The sequence below is a fragment of the Typopeltis vanoorti genome, chromosome 1, assembly GCF_054136105.1.
Source record: "Typopeltis vanoorti isolate ZY-2024b chromosome 1, IOZ_Tvanoo_1.0, whole genome shotgun sequence".
Classification (NCBI taxonomy): domain Eukaryota; kingdom Metazoa; phylum Arthropoda; class Arachnida; order Uropygi; family Thelyphonidae; genus Typopeltis; species Typopeltis vanoorti.
In genome coordinates this window covers 8,655,296-8,669,483 of record NC_143549.1, presented here as the reverse complement: position 1 = coordinate 8,669,483, position 14,188 = coordinate 8,655,296, and the positions used below count along the sequence as shown (strand labels likewise).

Sequence of the window (14,188 nt, the reverse complement as noted above, 5' to 3'; positions counted from 1 at the left end):
AAAACAAGATGAGTCTCTGACTCTGTGGAGGTCAGATGTTAATAGTAATACACTCTTCGATTGAACATAAGTTTCATAATATCTCCTCTCAGAAATTGATAATGTATAAATTAAACAGCAGCAGCTCTGAATGTAACTGCACGATACACTGCTTGTCGTCTTTCTTTTTCAAGGCAACTTGTTGGTTTATACCAGTTGACTGGCCAGCCATCTCCAGTTTACTATCTATCCACATTCCTCTTTGTTTCACTGATAGTTTGACTTGCAATATTTAACTCAGTGCTTTGCAAAATCTAAAATATCATTGTAAATACATCTGTCCATTATGGTTGTTGGCCTGTTATAAAATATAACTAGGTTACCAAAACCAAACCTTCCTTTATCAAAATTATGCCATCTTCTTGGAAAGATTTCTATTCTCAACAATCCAATTGTTTATTTTGTGTTTCCAAAGCCTTTACATCACAAACTGTCCTATAGTTGACTTGGATGTTCTCTTATGTGGTGGCACTGTACACTTGGTATTCAGCTGAAAAACTTTTTTCCTGCCTTAAAATATAAGTAATCTTAACCAAAAGCTTAGTGATGATATCCAGTCAACCTTGGTCCAAGTGTGTGGGTGGCAGGAAAGGGGGGGGGGATATATGTGAGTTGCTTTTCACAAGATTTTAATAGTCATTTCTCAATAATTCAGTCTAACTTAGTAACTGTTTCTATTTTCATAATCTTGAAAAATTAGCACTGTGGAATTACACAGAATTGTTAAAGAATCATTTAAAAAACTGCATATCACTCACTCATATTAACTGCACAATTAATGTGCGTGTGGTTTTGTGGAAAAAATACTCCCTCCAAAAAACCAACTTGGAGCTACTTATTGCTTCACTGCAAAATATATATATGTATATACACACACGAGGGACGTCCAGAAAGTAAGTTCCGTTTTTAAATATTTTCACTGCAGCACCGCGATCATAATGGTGTGCATGCGTGCTGAGTTTGTTATGATTCATTAGCAAGCCATTGGTGCCATTTTCAGACATTCTCACAGTGCATATGCTTCTTGGTGTGTGTTTATAAATGTCTAAGAAAATCGAATCACCCGCCGCACATGAAATTAGGTCTGTTATCCGTTTCTTGAATGTGAGGAACATTAACGCAGCTGAAATTCATCGACAAATTATTAAGGTTTATGGAGAATATGCAATAAGTGATTCAATGTTCCTGAGCAGACTTGTCACTGGGGACGAGACTTGGGTGTCGCATACAACCCCTGAATCCAATCAACAGTTCATGGAGTGGAGTCACACCTCATTACCAGTCAAGACGAAATGAGGAGGGACTCCACTCTGACAACTGTTTCCACTCAAAAATCATGTGGACTGTGTTTTGGGACAGACGAGGAATTTTGCTGGTAGATTTCTTTGGTCAAGGCTCCACAATCAATGCGAGTATGTACTGACAAACCCTTAAAAAACTGCCTCACGTGATCCAGAATAAATGACATGGCATGCTTACCAGGGGAGTTGTTTTGATTCATAATAACACCTGCCCACATACATCCGGCATAACACAACTTCTCGCCACCTTTGGCTGGGAACAATTCCATCATCCCCCATATAGTTCTTGACCTCGTGCCAAGCAACTTTCACCTGCTCAAACATCTGAAATCCTTCCTTGGTGGCCAGCAGTTTCAAAACGATGACGAGGTCAAAGAAGCAGTCAGTACGTGGTTTGCGTCACAGGCGGCAACCTTCTATGATGAAGGTATACAACTCTTGTGCCCCGTTATGATAAGTGCCTGAACAATGGCAGAAATTATGTAGAAAAGTAGTGAAAGATATCTAGTTTAATTTCCAATAAAGTTTTTTTTGTAAGTATATTTTTGTTTCTCTGACTGGCCATTGGAACTTATTTTCTGGACGACCCTCGTATACATATATATATTTTTTTTTTCACTATTAATAATGTGAGAGAATGAGACAAAGAAAAATTTTATGAATAGAGTAATTTAATGAGATCAGAATTACTTAAAACATTGATGTGATTTCTAAGTATTCCTTCAGTTATATTTTGTATATATAACTTGGATTCATTTATATGACTGTATTGTCCTCATTTGAATGAGCATGTAGAAAAAAATATTTCTCTTAGCAATTCTGCTGTACCAAAACACAAAAGAAAATTCATATACCATAAAGCAGTTTGGTGTCTGGTAATGTATCCTATCTTGTGAGTTTGGCATCAATGCAAAGGAGATACTAATCCACTCCTATATCCATTCTAAGTCAATTTGCAGAGGTTATGAGGATTTTATATTTCTTTTAATATTGCACCATCATGCTGAACACAGGTTTTCTGTTTTTCTGCTTGAATAACAGAATGATTATAAGAATCCTCATCCTTTATTTCTATATTTATTCAAAATCCATAGGATTTTTTTTCAAAAATTCAGAATTTTTTCTGGTGGTATATGCAAATATACATATTGCTTTGCATCTTCCATTTTTCTGAAAGATTTAAGGTCAGCATATTTCTCCAAATATCATGAATCAATTCAGTTTACTTCCTAGATTTCTGCCATAATATCAATCCAATCCATTCTTTTACATACTGGGATTTGGGGGGGGGGGGGGGGGAAGAGACAAAGAAAGACAGATAGAATAGTACATTCACACTCTTTTAGCTTCATTTGCTTTGTCACAGCTCTTTTCAGGGTCTGCTTCTAGTTGAAGTCCTCCCTCATCTAGTGGCTGCTTCTTGTATAATGACTCCATGCTTGGGGATGCTCTAGTAAATGTCAACTGTGGAAATGATGAGGAACTGAGCATATATTCTCCTGATCTTGTCAGATCCACATCCTCATCAATCTCTGGATCCACAAGTATTGCTTGACTAGCTGATCTAGGAATTCCTGGTTGATATGGATCATAATCATAAAAGTCTTCTGAATGGTCTGGCTCAATTTCATCAGCATATGTAGGTGATGATGTTGACTGATAATCATATATTTCCGGCTCTAATGCTGCAACTTCAACATATTCTTCTCCTGGTTCTGTTGGACATGTCATGATAATAAGTGTATCTCCTGGTTGTTGTTCATCAATATATGGCACTGTTGTAAAACTTGTGCCTTCTGGTTCCACATTAGCTGGGAGAATTCCCTCTTGACATTCAGAAATTATAGCTAGAGGTTGAGTTTGTGACTGATCTGCAACCTCAGACTGAACTAGTAGTTGAGCATCGGATGCTGTACCTGTGCCATCAGCATCTGGAAGAACTGGCTGGAAAAGTGATAAAATTTCTTGTCCATAATCTTTTTTAGGGTCAGTCTGAAATACTCTCCATCTCTGATTATGAGGATGATGATGGTGACCACCTTTTCGTAGTAGATTGATTGTTCGGATTTGCCTTCCACTTGGAGTAATACGTTGAACTATCTTTTTAATGAGAGGCTTTCTTGATCCACCACTCATTATAACAGATGGAGTGATGCCTGTACTTATGACAGATTCTTTGTGCTTAGACTTGTATGCCAAAGGATGATCAGTCATCGGAGAATTCTGCTCAGACATTGCACTAGTGTCCATATTTTCTTCACGTAAACCAGAATTCTTGAGGGACCTGAAAGTAATAAACATTTATTAGATTTCTGATAATATAAAGTTAACCTAGTATAGAAAGTATAATTTGTAAATGCAATGAAATATTTAAAATCAATATAATTTATATTATCCTCTCTGTTAATCAGCCATCAATTTTTTTTCTCAACATTTTTTCCCCCAAAAGAGTTAAATGCCAATGCACAAGTTTATGCTCCTCTAGAATATATATCAAGTGTAACTGCTATGAAAGCTACATTTCAGAATTCAAGAAATTTTTTTATAAGATAAGTTATTGTCAAAATTAAAAACAGCATATATTTTATATTCTTAAGTTTATCATTATCAGATTTCTGATATGTACTCTCAGGGGTGTAAAAGATATTATGATAGTACTACATGAAAAAATTATACTATTGCTAACTTCTAATTAATAATTTATCCCACAAATTAATCTGTTATCTGTCAGGACTCCAACATTATCAAATTTTATATTTCTTCTAATATGAAGCTTCTAAGGCACTTTTCACTGTATCAATACATGACTTATATTTCATGGTATTAACAACACCACACACTTTTATCACAAAGATGTTTTATTAACACTTATATTTCACTGATTTTCAACTCAGCATCATCAGAGCACAACACTTGTACACACGACAGTGAGTAAGTGAAACAATATAATTGCACAAGACAAAAGATCTAAAGTCCTATTTTTGGCGCCCCCTAATGAGAAAAAAAACCTCAGCTATTAAGGAGTTTTTCTTATGATAACCGTCTCCCATACTTTTGGCAAATTAATGCAACCATATTTGTTAAGGTTGGGAGAATTCTTCAAAGCCATTGCTGACTCAACAAATAATCTTTCAGATCTATAACGACCCCTAAATAGCACATTCGTTTTCCTCCATCTAATCCTGTGTGAAGGAGTGTCCAAAGCGTGGTCTGCCAGTCCCGACTTGCCATAGTAATAGTAGCGAACATATCTTTCATCAAGTCACAAGGAACTTCATACACTCCTGGGTGTGCTAAAGGGTGAAGTTTATCCTTAGGCGAGCAGATCAGAGTTGCCATCTTGACATGAGGTTTGAAAGTGGTGCGAAGGCCATGTTTCAACAATACTTTGATTATATTTTCCAATGTACCTCTGATATAGGGAATAGAAATGGTCATGTTGTATTCTTGTGTATTAGGGGAGGGCAGAGTAATGGGCCAATGTAGTATTTTATCTATTTTGTAGGGATTGTAGCCATTGGCTAAGACCGTATGGTGCAGATGTAGGGATTGTAGCCATTGGCTAAGACCGTATGGCGCAGATATTGGAGTTCTGTGGTCAGAGCTGCATCATTAGAACAAATGGCTCTGTGTGTAAGTGTTTTTAAAATGCCGTACTGTTGGACTGGACAATGATGTGATTGTTTATGTAGGTATCTTCCTGTGTGTGTAGGCTTTCTGTAAATAGAAAAAGATAGTGATCCATCTGAAAGGCAGGTGACTAATGTGTCAAGAAATGGTAAACAGTTATTTGATTCTTTTTCTACTGTGAAGTGGATTTTGGGGTGTTGGCTGTTTAGGTAGGTGACAAAAGCATCCAAAGTGTTTTGTCCATGGGGCCAGATGGCAAACACATCATCTACATAGCACAACCACACTTGTGGCTTGTATGTAGCTGTGGTAAGTACTTTGTTTTTAGTGTTCCATGTAAAAATTTGCTAACAGGGGGAGAGGGGGACCCATAGCAGTACTATTAATCTGTTTGTAGAATTTTCCTCCCCGTGTAAAGTAACCTGCATTCATGGTAAATTGAAATAATTCAAAAATGTCAGGGGGAAATTTAGACTTAATTAAATCAAGAGTGTCTATAAGTGGTACATTGGTAAGTAAGGAGGTGACATCGAAACTAACCATTATGTCTGAATCTTTTAGGATTAGATTTTTAACCAGTCTTTTGAAATGGACTGAATTTTTTACAAACGTAGAGGAATTGCTAGTAAGGGAGGGGGGGGGAAAGTGACTTGGCTAAATGCCGGGCCAGTTTATATGTCGGACTATCTATGCTATCGACTATGGGATGTAAGGGGATATTAGTTTTTTGGATTTTTGGTAATCCATAAATACAGGGTGGTTTAACATGAATTGGTTTTATTTTCCTGATGATTTCTTTTGGCCACGATGTCACTTTTTTCAGTAATTTTCAGACTTTTTTCTTTTGAGACATTGTAGGGTCTCAGTGTATAATTTGATATGTGGAACATGGGGAGAAAAATTCTACAAACAGATTAATGGTACTGCTATGGGTTCCCCCCGTTAGCAAATTTTTACATGGAACACTTTGAAAACAAAGTACTTACCACAGCTACATACAAGCCACAAGCGTGGTTACGCTATGTAGATGATGTGTTTGCCATCTGGCCCCATGGACAAGACACTTTGGATGCTTTTGTCACCTACCTAAACAGCCAACACCCCAAAATCCACTTCACAGTAGAAAAAGAATCAAATAACTGTTTACCATTTCTTGACACATTAGTCACCCGCCTTTCAGATGGATCACTATCTTTTTTTTCTATTTACAGAAAGCCTACACACACCGGAAGATACTTACATAAACAATCACATCATCGTCCAATCCAACAGTACGGCATTTTAAAAACACTTACACACAGAGCCATTTGTTCTAACGATGCAGCTCTGACTACAGAACTCCAATATTTGCACCATGTGTTCTTAGCCAACGGCTACAATCCCTACAAAATAGATAAAATACTACACTTGCCCATTACTCTGCCCTCCTCTAATACACAAGAATACAACATGACCATTTCTATTCCCTATATCAGAGGTACATTGGAAAAGATAGTCAAAGTATTGTTGAAACATTGCCTTCGCACCACTTTCAAACCTTATGTCAAGATGGCAACTCTGATCCGCTCACCTAATGATAAACTTCACCCTTTAGCACACCCAGGAGTGTATAAAGTTCCTTGTGACTGTGACTTGGCCTATTATGGGCAAACAGGAAGATCAGTGAACATCCACCTGGAAGAACATGAAAGATACATTCGCTACTATTACTATGGCAAGTCGGGACTGGCAGACCATGCTTTGGACACTCCGTCACACAGGATTAGATGGAGGAAAACGAATGTGCTATTTAGGAGTCGTTATAGATCTGAAAGATTATTTTTTTGAGTCAGCAATGGCTTTGAAGAATTCTCCAAACCTTAACAAATATGGTTGCATTAATTTGCCAAAAATTTGATAGACTGTTATCCTAAGAAAAACTCCTGCATAGCTGTTTTTTTTTTCCTCGTTAGAGGGCGCCAAAAATAGGACTTTAGATCTTTTGTCCTTTGCAATTATATTGTTTCACTTACTCACTGTCACGTGTACAAGTGTGTTGTGCTCTGATGATGCCGCGTTGAAAATCAGCAAAATATAAGTGTTAATAAAACATCGTTGTGATAAAAGTGTGGTGTTGTTAATTCCTTGAAAAATAAGTCATGAATAACCATCAACACCTAAGACAGTTACATCTTAATCTTCTTTTGGGTCTTTTTCTGCTAACGTTGCAAAGATTCTGAATCCACTGATGCCATCCGTGGTCTCCAGTCTAACTGCTTGCTTACAGCTTAAATAGAAACTATGTATCACTTGATGCAATGTCCCATTTACACCATATAACTGCAGTGACTTGAAAGCTTTTTTTTCTTGGCAAGTGTTTTATTTCTGACCCAACTCTCAGATCAATAAATTAAAATTGTTTGAATACTGTCTTGTATAGAGATAATTTAGTGTTTTGACAAATTTCTTTTATATTCCAATTTATTCAATTGACTACATTATGACAAATTATGGAGACAACTACCGTGTTAGAGCAAAACTTTAGTTTAATATAAACCAAAATGAACACATGAAAGAAAGATTATTCAACTGAGTTCCTACCATACCAGCTTTACTAAATCTATCGTCTATTTTCATATTTAATTTACCATCTTCACTAAACATTGTGCCTAAATACATGAAATGTTTTTTTTGTTCTATAGGTTCACCATTCAGGATACAGTTGAGATTTTCAATGTTTTTTCCTATTTTCATGAGGAAGTTGCGCATTTTATGCATGCAGGAGACAAGGTGGGAGGGGGAAAAGGCAAAAGAACTAGAAGATGGGTATAAACTGTTCTACTCTGGAGCGAATAAAGAGGGAAGAAATGGTGTCGGAATTGTGGTGTGTGGCAGAATGAAGGGCAAAGTAATGTAAGTGGGTAGGAGGAATGACAGAATCATGCGAATGAAATTGGGTCTTGGAGAAGAGCAACTGGTCATCTTATGTGTATACGCCCCATAAGTTGGCTGTACAGCAGAAGAGAAAGATGAATTCTGGAACGTGCTAGATGAAGAAATGAGGGAACTGGAAGAAAATGAGATAGTGATTGTGGGAGGAGACGTGAACAGACACATAGGGAGACAGAATAGGGACTGTGAAAGGGTGCATGGTGGCCACGGAGTGGGAATGATGAACCAAGAAAGAGAGAGGGTTGTGGACTTTGCGGTAGCGTTTGATCTGGCAATTGTAAATTCCTTTTTCTGGAAGAGCATTTGATAACATTTAGAAGTGGCAACAACAGTTCACAGATTGACTACATTTTGACCAGAAGAAAACATCTTAAGGCTAACAAATTGTAAGATAATCCCAATAGATCAAGTGGCATAGCAACACTGGCTGCTGTGCGCAGACTTTAAAATAAAGTCGAAGATAAGAACCTTTGAAAGCCATGGGAGGAAGACAATTAAGTGATTTCACTTAAAAAAAGAGAGTGTGAGGAACGCTTTAGGGAGAAAGTGTTAGAGGAGATTTTGGATGGACTAGAAAGTGTACAAGATTGGTGGAGACATAATTCAAAAGCAATTCTAAGCTGTGCAATTGAGGTGCTTGGTAAAACATCTGGAAAGATTAGAGAGCAGAAGGAGGGTAGTGGTACAAGAATCAGTGACGGCTAAGAGGAAGGCAAAGCAGAATTGGGATGAGTCAAGAGTGGAAGAGGACAGAGAGAAAAACCGAGAAGCCAAGAGAGTTGTTGCACAAGTGAAGGCCATGGCATATCAAGACCTTTATGATCAATTAGAAACAAAGGAAGGACAGAGAAAGATTTATCGATTGGCAAAATGTAGAAATAAGGCATCAAAGGACATCGTGCATGTGAGACAGATCAAAACCTCTGGAGGAAGGGTATTAAGGAGGGATGTGGATATAAGAAACAGATGGAGAATATACTTTGAAGGGCTTTTGAATGAAGAAAATGCAAGGTCTCACAGAGAAGATGGGGAGCTTTATGAGGGGATGGTGCAGAACAACAGTAGAGTGGAAGCGAAGGAGGCCATAAAGAGGATGAAGAATGGAAAATCGGTGTGCCGGACAGGATCCCAGTGGAGGCATGGAAGGCACTGGGGGTAGAGGGAATTGACCTGCTGTGGGATCTGTTAATGTTAATAAAAGTTTGTCAACAGGAAAATATACCCGAGGAATGCAGGGAAAGTATTCTTGTCCCCATCTGGGATGCACAAGACCGTAAGAATTACAGAGGAATAAAGTTGATGTCCCACACAATGAAAATCCTAGAGAGGGTTCTTGATGGAAGACTGAGGAAGGAGGAGGAGATTGCAAAGGAGCAATTTGACTTCATGCCTGGTCGATCGACGACAGATGCTATCTTTAGGTTACGACAGATGATGGAAATGTTTAGAGTGAGGCAACGGGAGCTACATTGGGTATTTAATGATCTGGAGAAAGCATATGACAGAGTACCAAGGCAAGAAGTCTGGAAATATCTGGGGGAGAAAAAGGTACTGAAGAATATGCAGGAGATGTACAGAAATGTGAGGACAAGAGTCCAAATCATGCAGATTTGGACCTGCCTAGGAGAGACAGAAAGTTTTTCAGTGACAGTTGGCTTGCATCAAGGGTCAACATTAAGTCCATTCCTGTTTAATATTGTGATGGAGGAGGTGAGAGAAGACACACCTTGGACTATGTTGTATGCAGATAACATTGTGCTGTGTGCAGGATCAAGAGAAGAAGTGGCAGCTAAACTGGAAAGTTGTAGGAAAGTACTGGAAGAGAGAGGTATGAGACTGAGCAGAAGTAAGACAGAGTATATGTGTTACAAAGTGGATGGTAGCCAGGAGACAGATCTGGAGCTGAAAGGAAATATCATCAGGAAGGTCAGTGCCTTTAGATACTTAGGTTCAACAATGAAAGTGGATGGTGAGGCTGAGAAGGAAGTGGGATGCAGGATGGAGGAACTAGAGAGAGAGATGGCTGGAGTGCTATGCGATAAGAGGGTGCCGATCAATCTAAAAGGCAAAATCTACAGGACAGTAGTGAGGCCAGCTATGATATTTGCTATGGAAACTGTGGCCATGAGGAAAAATAACATCAGCAGGATGGAGGTAGATGTGTGGTCTGACCAGAAGGGATCATCTGAGAAATGTCTATGTAAGGGGAACGGTGAAAGTTATTAACTTAGGAGCAAAGATACAGGAAGCACGATTGAGATGGTTTGGTCATGTGATGAGGAGGGAGGAAGAGTATGTGAGAAGAAAGGTCATGCAGATGGATGTGCAGGGGAGGAGGAAGTGCAGGCGTCCGAAGAAGAGATGGAGGGAGATGGTGGAGGAGGGCTTGAGAATGAAGAGCTTGGATGTGGCTACAGCCCAAGACAGTAGGTTGTGGAGGAGACTCGCTACAAACAGTGACCCTACTTAAGTGGGAAAAGCTGCAGAAGAAGATTCAATTTAGTCATGGAATCTTGCAGACTTGTGCTGGATTTATTCTATAATAATTTATTCAGAAGCATAACATCACCTGTATAAAGAAAAGAGCTTAGATTAACATTGCCAATTTTGATACCAGATTTAATAACACTTCATAATGTGGTCCATATAGATAATAGCAGTGGAGATAATGTGCATCTTGTCGCACACCTGATTTAACATCAAACTATCTTCCTATACTTCCTTCAATTCTAACTGCTTGCTTACAGCTTAAATAGAAACTACGAATCATTTGATGTAATGTCCCATTTACACCATATAACTGTGGTGATTTGAAAGTTTTTTTTTTTGTCAACTTGTCATATACTTTTTTCTAGATCTACAAAACTTAAGCAGAGATCCTGGTTATATTTCTGTGATTTCTTAATTATTTGTCTTAAAGTGAAAATCTGATCTTCACAACCTTTATTTGTCTTGAATCCAGCTTGTTCTTCACCAAGTTTCCCTTCCACAATCCTTCTCAACTGTTTCTCAAGTATACTTGCATAAATCTTATGAGGAACACGCAGTAAGGAAATACCTCTGTAATTCTCCCATTTATTTCCCTTTTGTAGATGGGTACTTTTTTCTTTCTTTCCTTCTTTCTAATTCTTGCTCCTTCTCCCCAATGCTATTATAGAGTATTCGAGGGCTAGGGATGAATCTTTCCTATTTTGCTGTTTCATTTTGTCTTATGCATTATTGTGAGGCATCAACCCATCTGGCCAGAGTGGTGCTATAAGGCCAAATACCCCCCCCCCCCCATGAGGTCAATATAAATGATGAATCGAGTAGGAAAATTACATACTGGCTCGTTCGTTGCCCAGCATAAAAAAGGGGACATGTCCTAGAATGGTCCACCTGCAGATCTCTACAGGATGATGATAGATTGTAAGAACTGATGAAGGAATTGAACTATCAGAGATAAGAAGAAAAAAAGAAACTCTCATTCAATTAAAAGATGGACATCTACTCTACCACAGTGAATGTGAAAGAAATTCAACTGGTGGTGTAGGATTCCTAATAAATAAAACACTCAAGGACAATGTCCTGTTTGTTAATAAAATAACATTGAAAATAGCTGAACTCTTTATAAATAAAAGATACCGAATGAAAGTTATACAAATATATGCCCCAACTAAGGACCATCCAGATGAAGAGATAGAAGATTTCTATGAAACATTAGAATCCACATTAAATAATTCTAAAGAATTCTACATAATTATAATGGGTGACTTTAATGCCAAGATTGGAAGCAGAAATGACCATCTGAACTTCATCGGTAAATTTGGATTTGGACAGAGAAATGAAAGAGGAGAAAGACTTATTGAATTTGCAGAAGAAAATAACCTCTTTATTATGAACAGCTTTTTCAAGAAGAAAATCAACCAAAAATGGACAAACCTATAATGAAATAGACTTCATCCTCTCCAACAAAAGACATATAATCAATAATACCGATGTGCTTAATAGATTCAATACAGGACGTGACCACAGACTAGTAAGGCAAAAGTATGGATCAACAAAAAATGGGAACGGAATAAGCTCATAAGAAAAAAAAAGAAGTCCAATTTAGTGAATCCACAAAACCTCTACCACAATAAAAGCTGTTATAGAGAATCACTCAAAATGAACTAAAAAAGTTAAACGTAGCTACTACCATCAATGATGCTAATGAAATCTTAACAAAATCTCTCTTGAATTGTGCACTAGAAATAGGAGGTTTAAAAAGGCACCAAAGAGAGAAAAACTAAGACAGGAAACCTTAGATCTGATGAAGAAAAGAAGAGATATGAAAAGAGATTTGAATGAGACCAATAAAATAGAATATGTGGAAATTTTTAAAACTATATGCAAAAGGATGAAAAATGAAATTAGATCATATAATACTAGGAAAATTAAAGAAACAATAGTAATATGAAAGTCCTGAGATGAACATTATCAGTTGGAACAAAGGAAATAGCTGCTGTAAGAGAAAAAAATGGTGAACTTAAAAAAATAGTGATGCAATAATCAAAAGAATTCAGGAATTTTATACTGAACTCTCTGAAGACAAGGACCAAGACATCCAAGAATCAATTATGGATAACTCGAGTAAGGAAGAAATAAAGTGCCCCTGAGATCTTATAAGGTGAAGCAGAAATGGCACTGTAGGAAACAAAGAATGGAAAGGCCCCAGGAAAAGATGGAATTATGGTACTTCTTAAAACTGGGAAGAAGCCCTGTCATCAAACAGCTGGCTAAATTTTTTAATAAATGCCTAAAATAGAGAAAAATTCCAAAAAATTGGAACAATTCACTTCTAATATTAATTTTTAAAAAGGGCAATAAGGAAGAGACCTATAAGTCTGCTCCCCACTATATAAAGTTTTCACAAAAATTATAAATAATAGAATAAAATATAAACTTGAGGGAATGCAATCCTATGAACAAGCTGGATTTAGGAAGAATTATAATACTTTGGAGTGTAAGAGTACAAGCTAACTTACTTGCCAAGAACTTTCAATATGCATTCTTCTTCTTCTTGACTGCCTCTAACTTCCTGAGTCCACCTGATTCACATGATGTAGTTCTGATTTTTCAATCCTTATGGACAACCTTACTGCATGACTCTATGGCTGAATCAATCAATGTTTTCTTCAGGGTTTGCGACTGAACAAGCTTCTCAAATTTGATTCATTTTAAAACTTTCTTTACACACTCTTCTCTTCCATATGAAATTCAATTTTATCCTGCTCGAAACTAAGCAGTGATCACTTCATTCTCCGTATACTCTTGTGTCCTGAACCAGTGGGAAAACATCACTGTCAACTATAGCTTAGTCATTGAGTTTCTTATTTCTTGCATTTTCTCTCCATGTGAATTAGTGCACATTTTTTATGTTGGAACATAGTGTTAGTAATAATTAGTCCAAAACAGGAATCCAGCAGGTACTTACCATTATTATTATCTTTGCTCTTTTCTCCAATTTTTCCAAAACACATCTATATGTCTCATAATCATTTCCTACTGTGTGCTGCTTAGATCTCCAATAGGGACCAACTTTTCCTTTTTCAATGTGTCAGCTGCCCTCTCTAAGGCCTAGAAAAATTCCCCTTTCTTCCTTAGTAGAATTTTCTATATAACCATAGACATAAATGTCTCATTATCCAGTTCCCCATTCTGGTATTTTGTCCATATCACTCAACTTGATACTGATTGCCATTCAAGCAGATTAACCTCAAATTTCATGTTGAATACTATAACTACTCCTCATTTTCCTTGATTGTTATTGCCTGAATATAACATTTTGTATTTGTTGCTTAGAAAGCAATCTTGTACTTATCCAATTCTGCTAGTTCCATTTCTTTACCATCGATTCTTCTGATGTTGATGGTTTGGTACCATCAATATCAGAAGTAACTGAGTGACTCCCTGGTTAGCATAAAATTCTGTCATGTCGTACCATCATTTTATATTGTGGTTTAAGCCATAATAATACAATTTGGTAAGCTAAATCCCAAATTGCCAGTGCATCCTCATTTGTTCAGTATCCAGGTAGATACCTAACAGGGTACACCACGAGAAAGTGAGGATTGGACATTAGGTCAGAAGGCTGGTCGTTTCTCCACATTCCTTAAAAGGCAACGTGGAGGTCTCCCAGCTATACTACTTTGACCTTTAAACACCCCTTAAGTTTAAGAATCTAAAATTCGTGCAGAATTAACTATAGAAGAAAACAGTAAAAAAAAAAAAAGTATTACTCAACTCAAAGAAACTCTATTAAAAGA

General features: G+C 37.2%; 1 protein-coding gene across 1 annotated transcript in view; it reads right to left on the bottom strand.

Moving 5' to 3' along the window:
* Nucleotides 1-1,993: 1,993 nt before the first annotated feature.
* The window catches only part of LOC150109767 (bestrophin homolog 17-like), a 226,406-nt gene continuing 214,211 nt past the window's right edge, over nucleotides 1,994-14,188 (bottom strand). Inside the window, exon 9 of the mRNA XM_090409019.1 lies at nucleotides 1,994-3,624. Within this exon, the coding sequence (XP_090265145.1) occupies nucleotides 2,673-3,624 (952 nt within the window). The 3' untranslated portion in view covers nucleotides 1,994-2,672. The remainder of the gene's footprint in view (nucleotides 3,625-14,188) is intronic.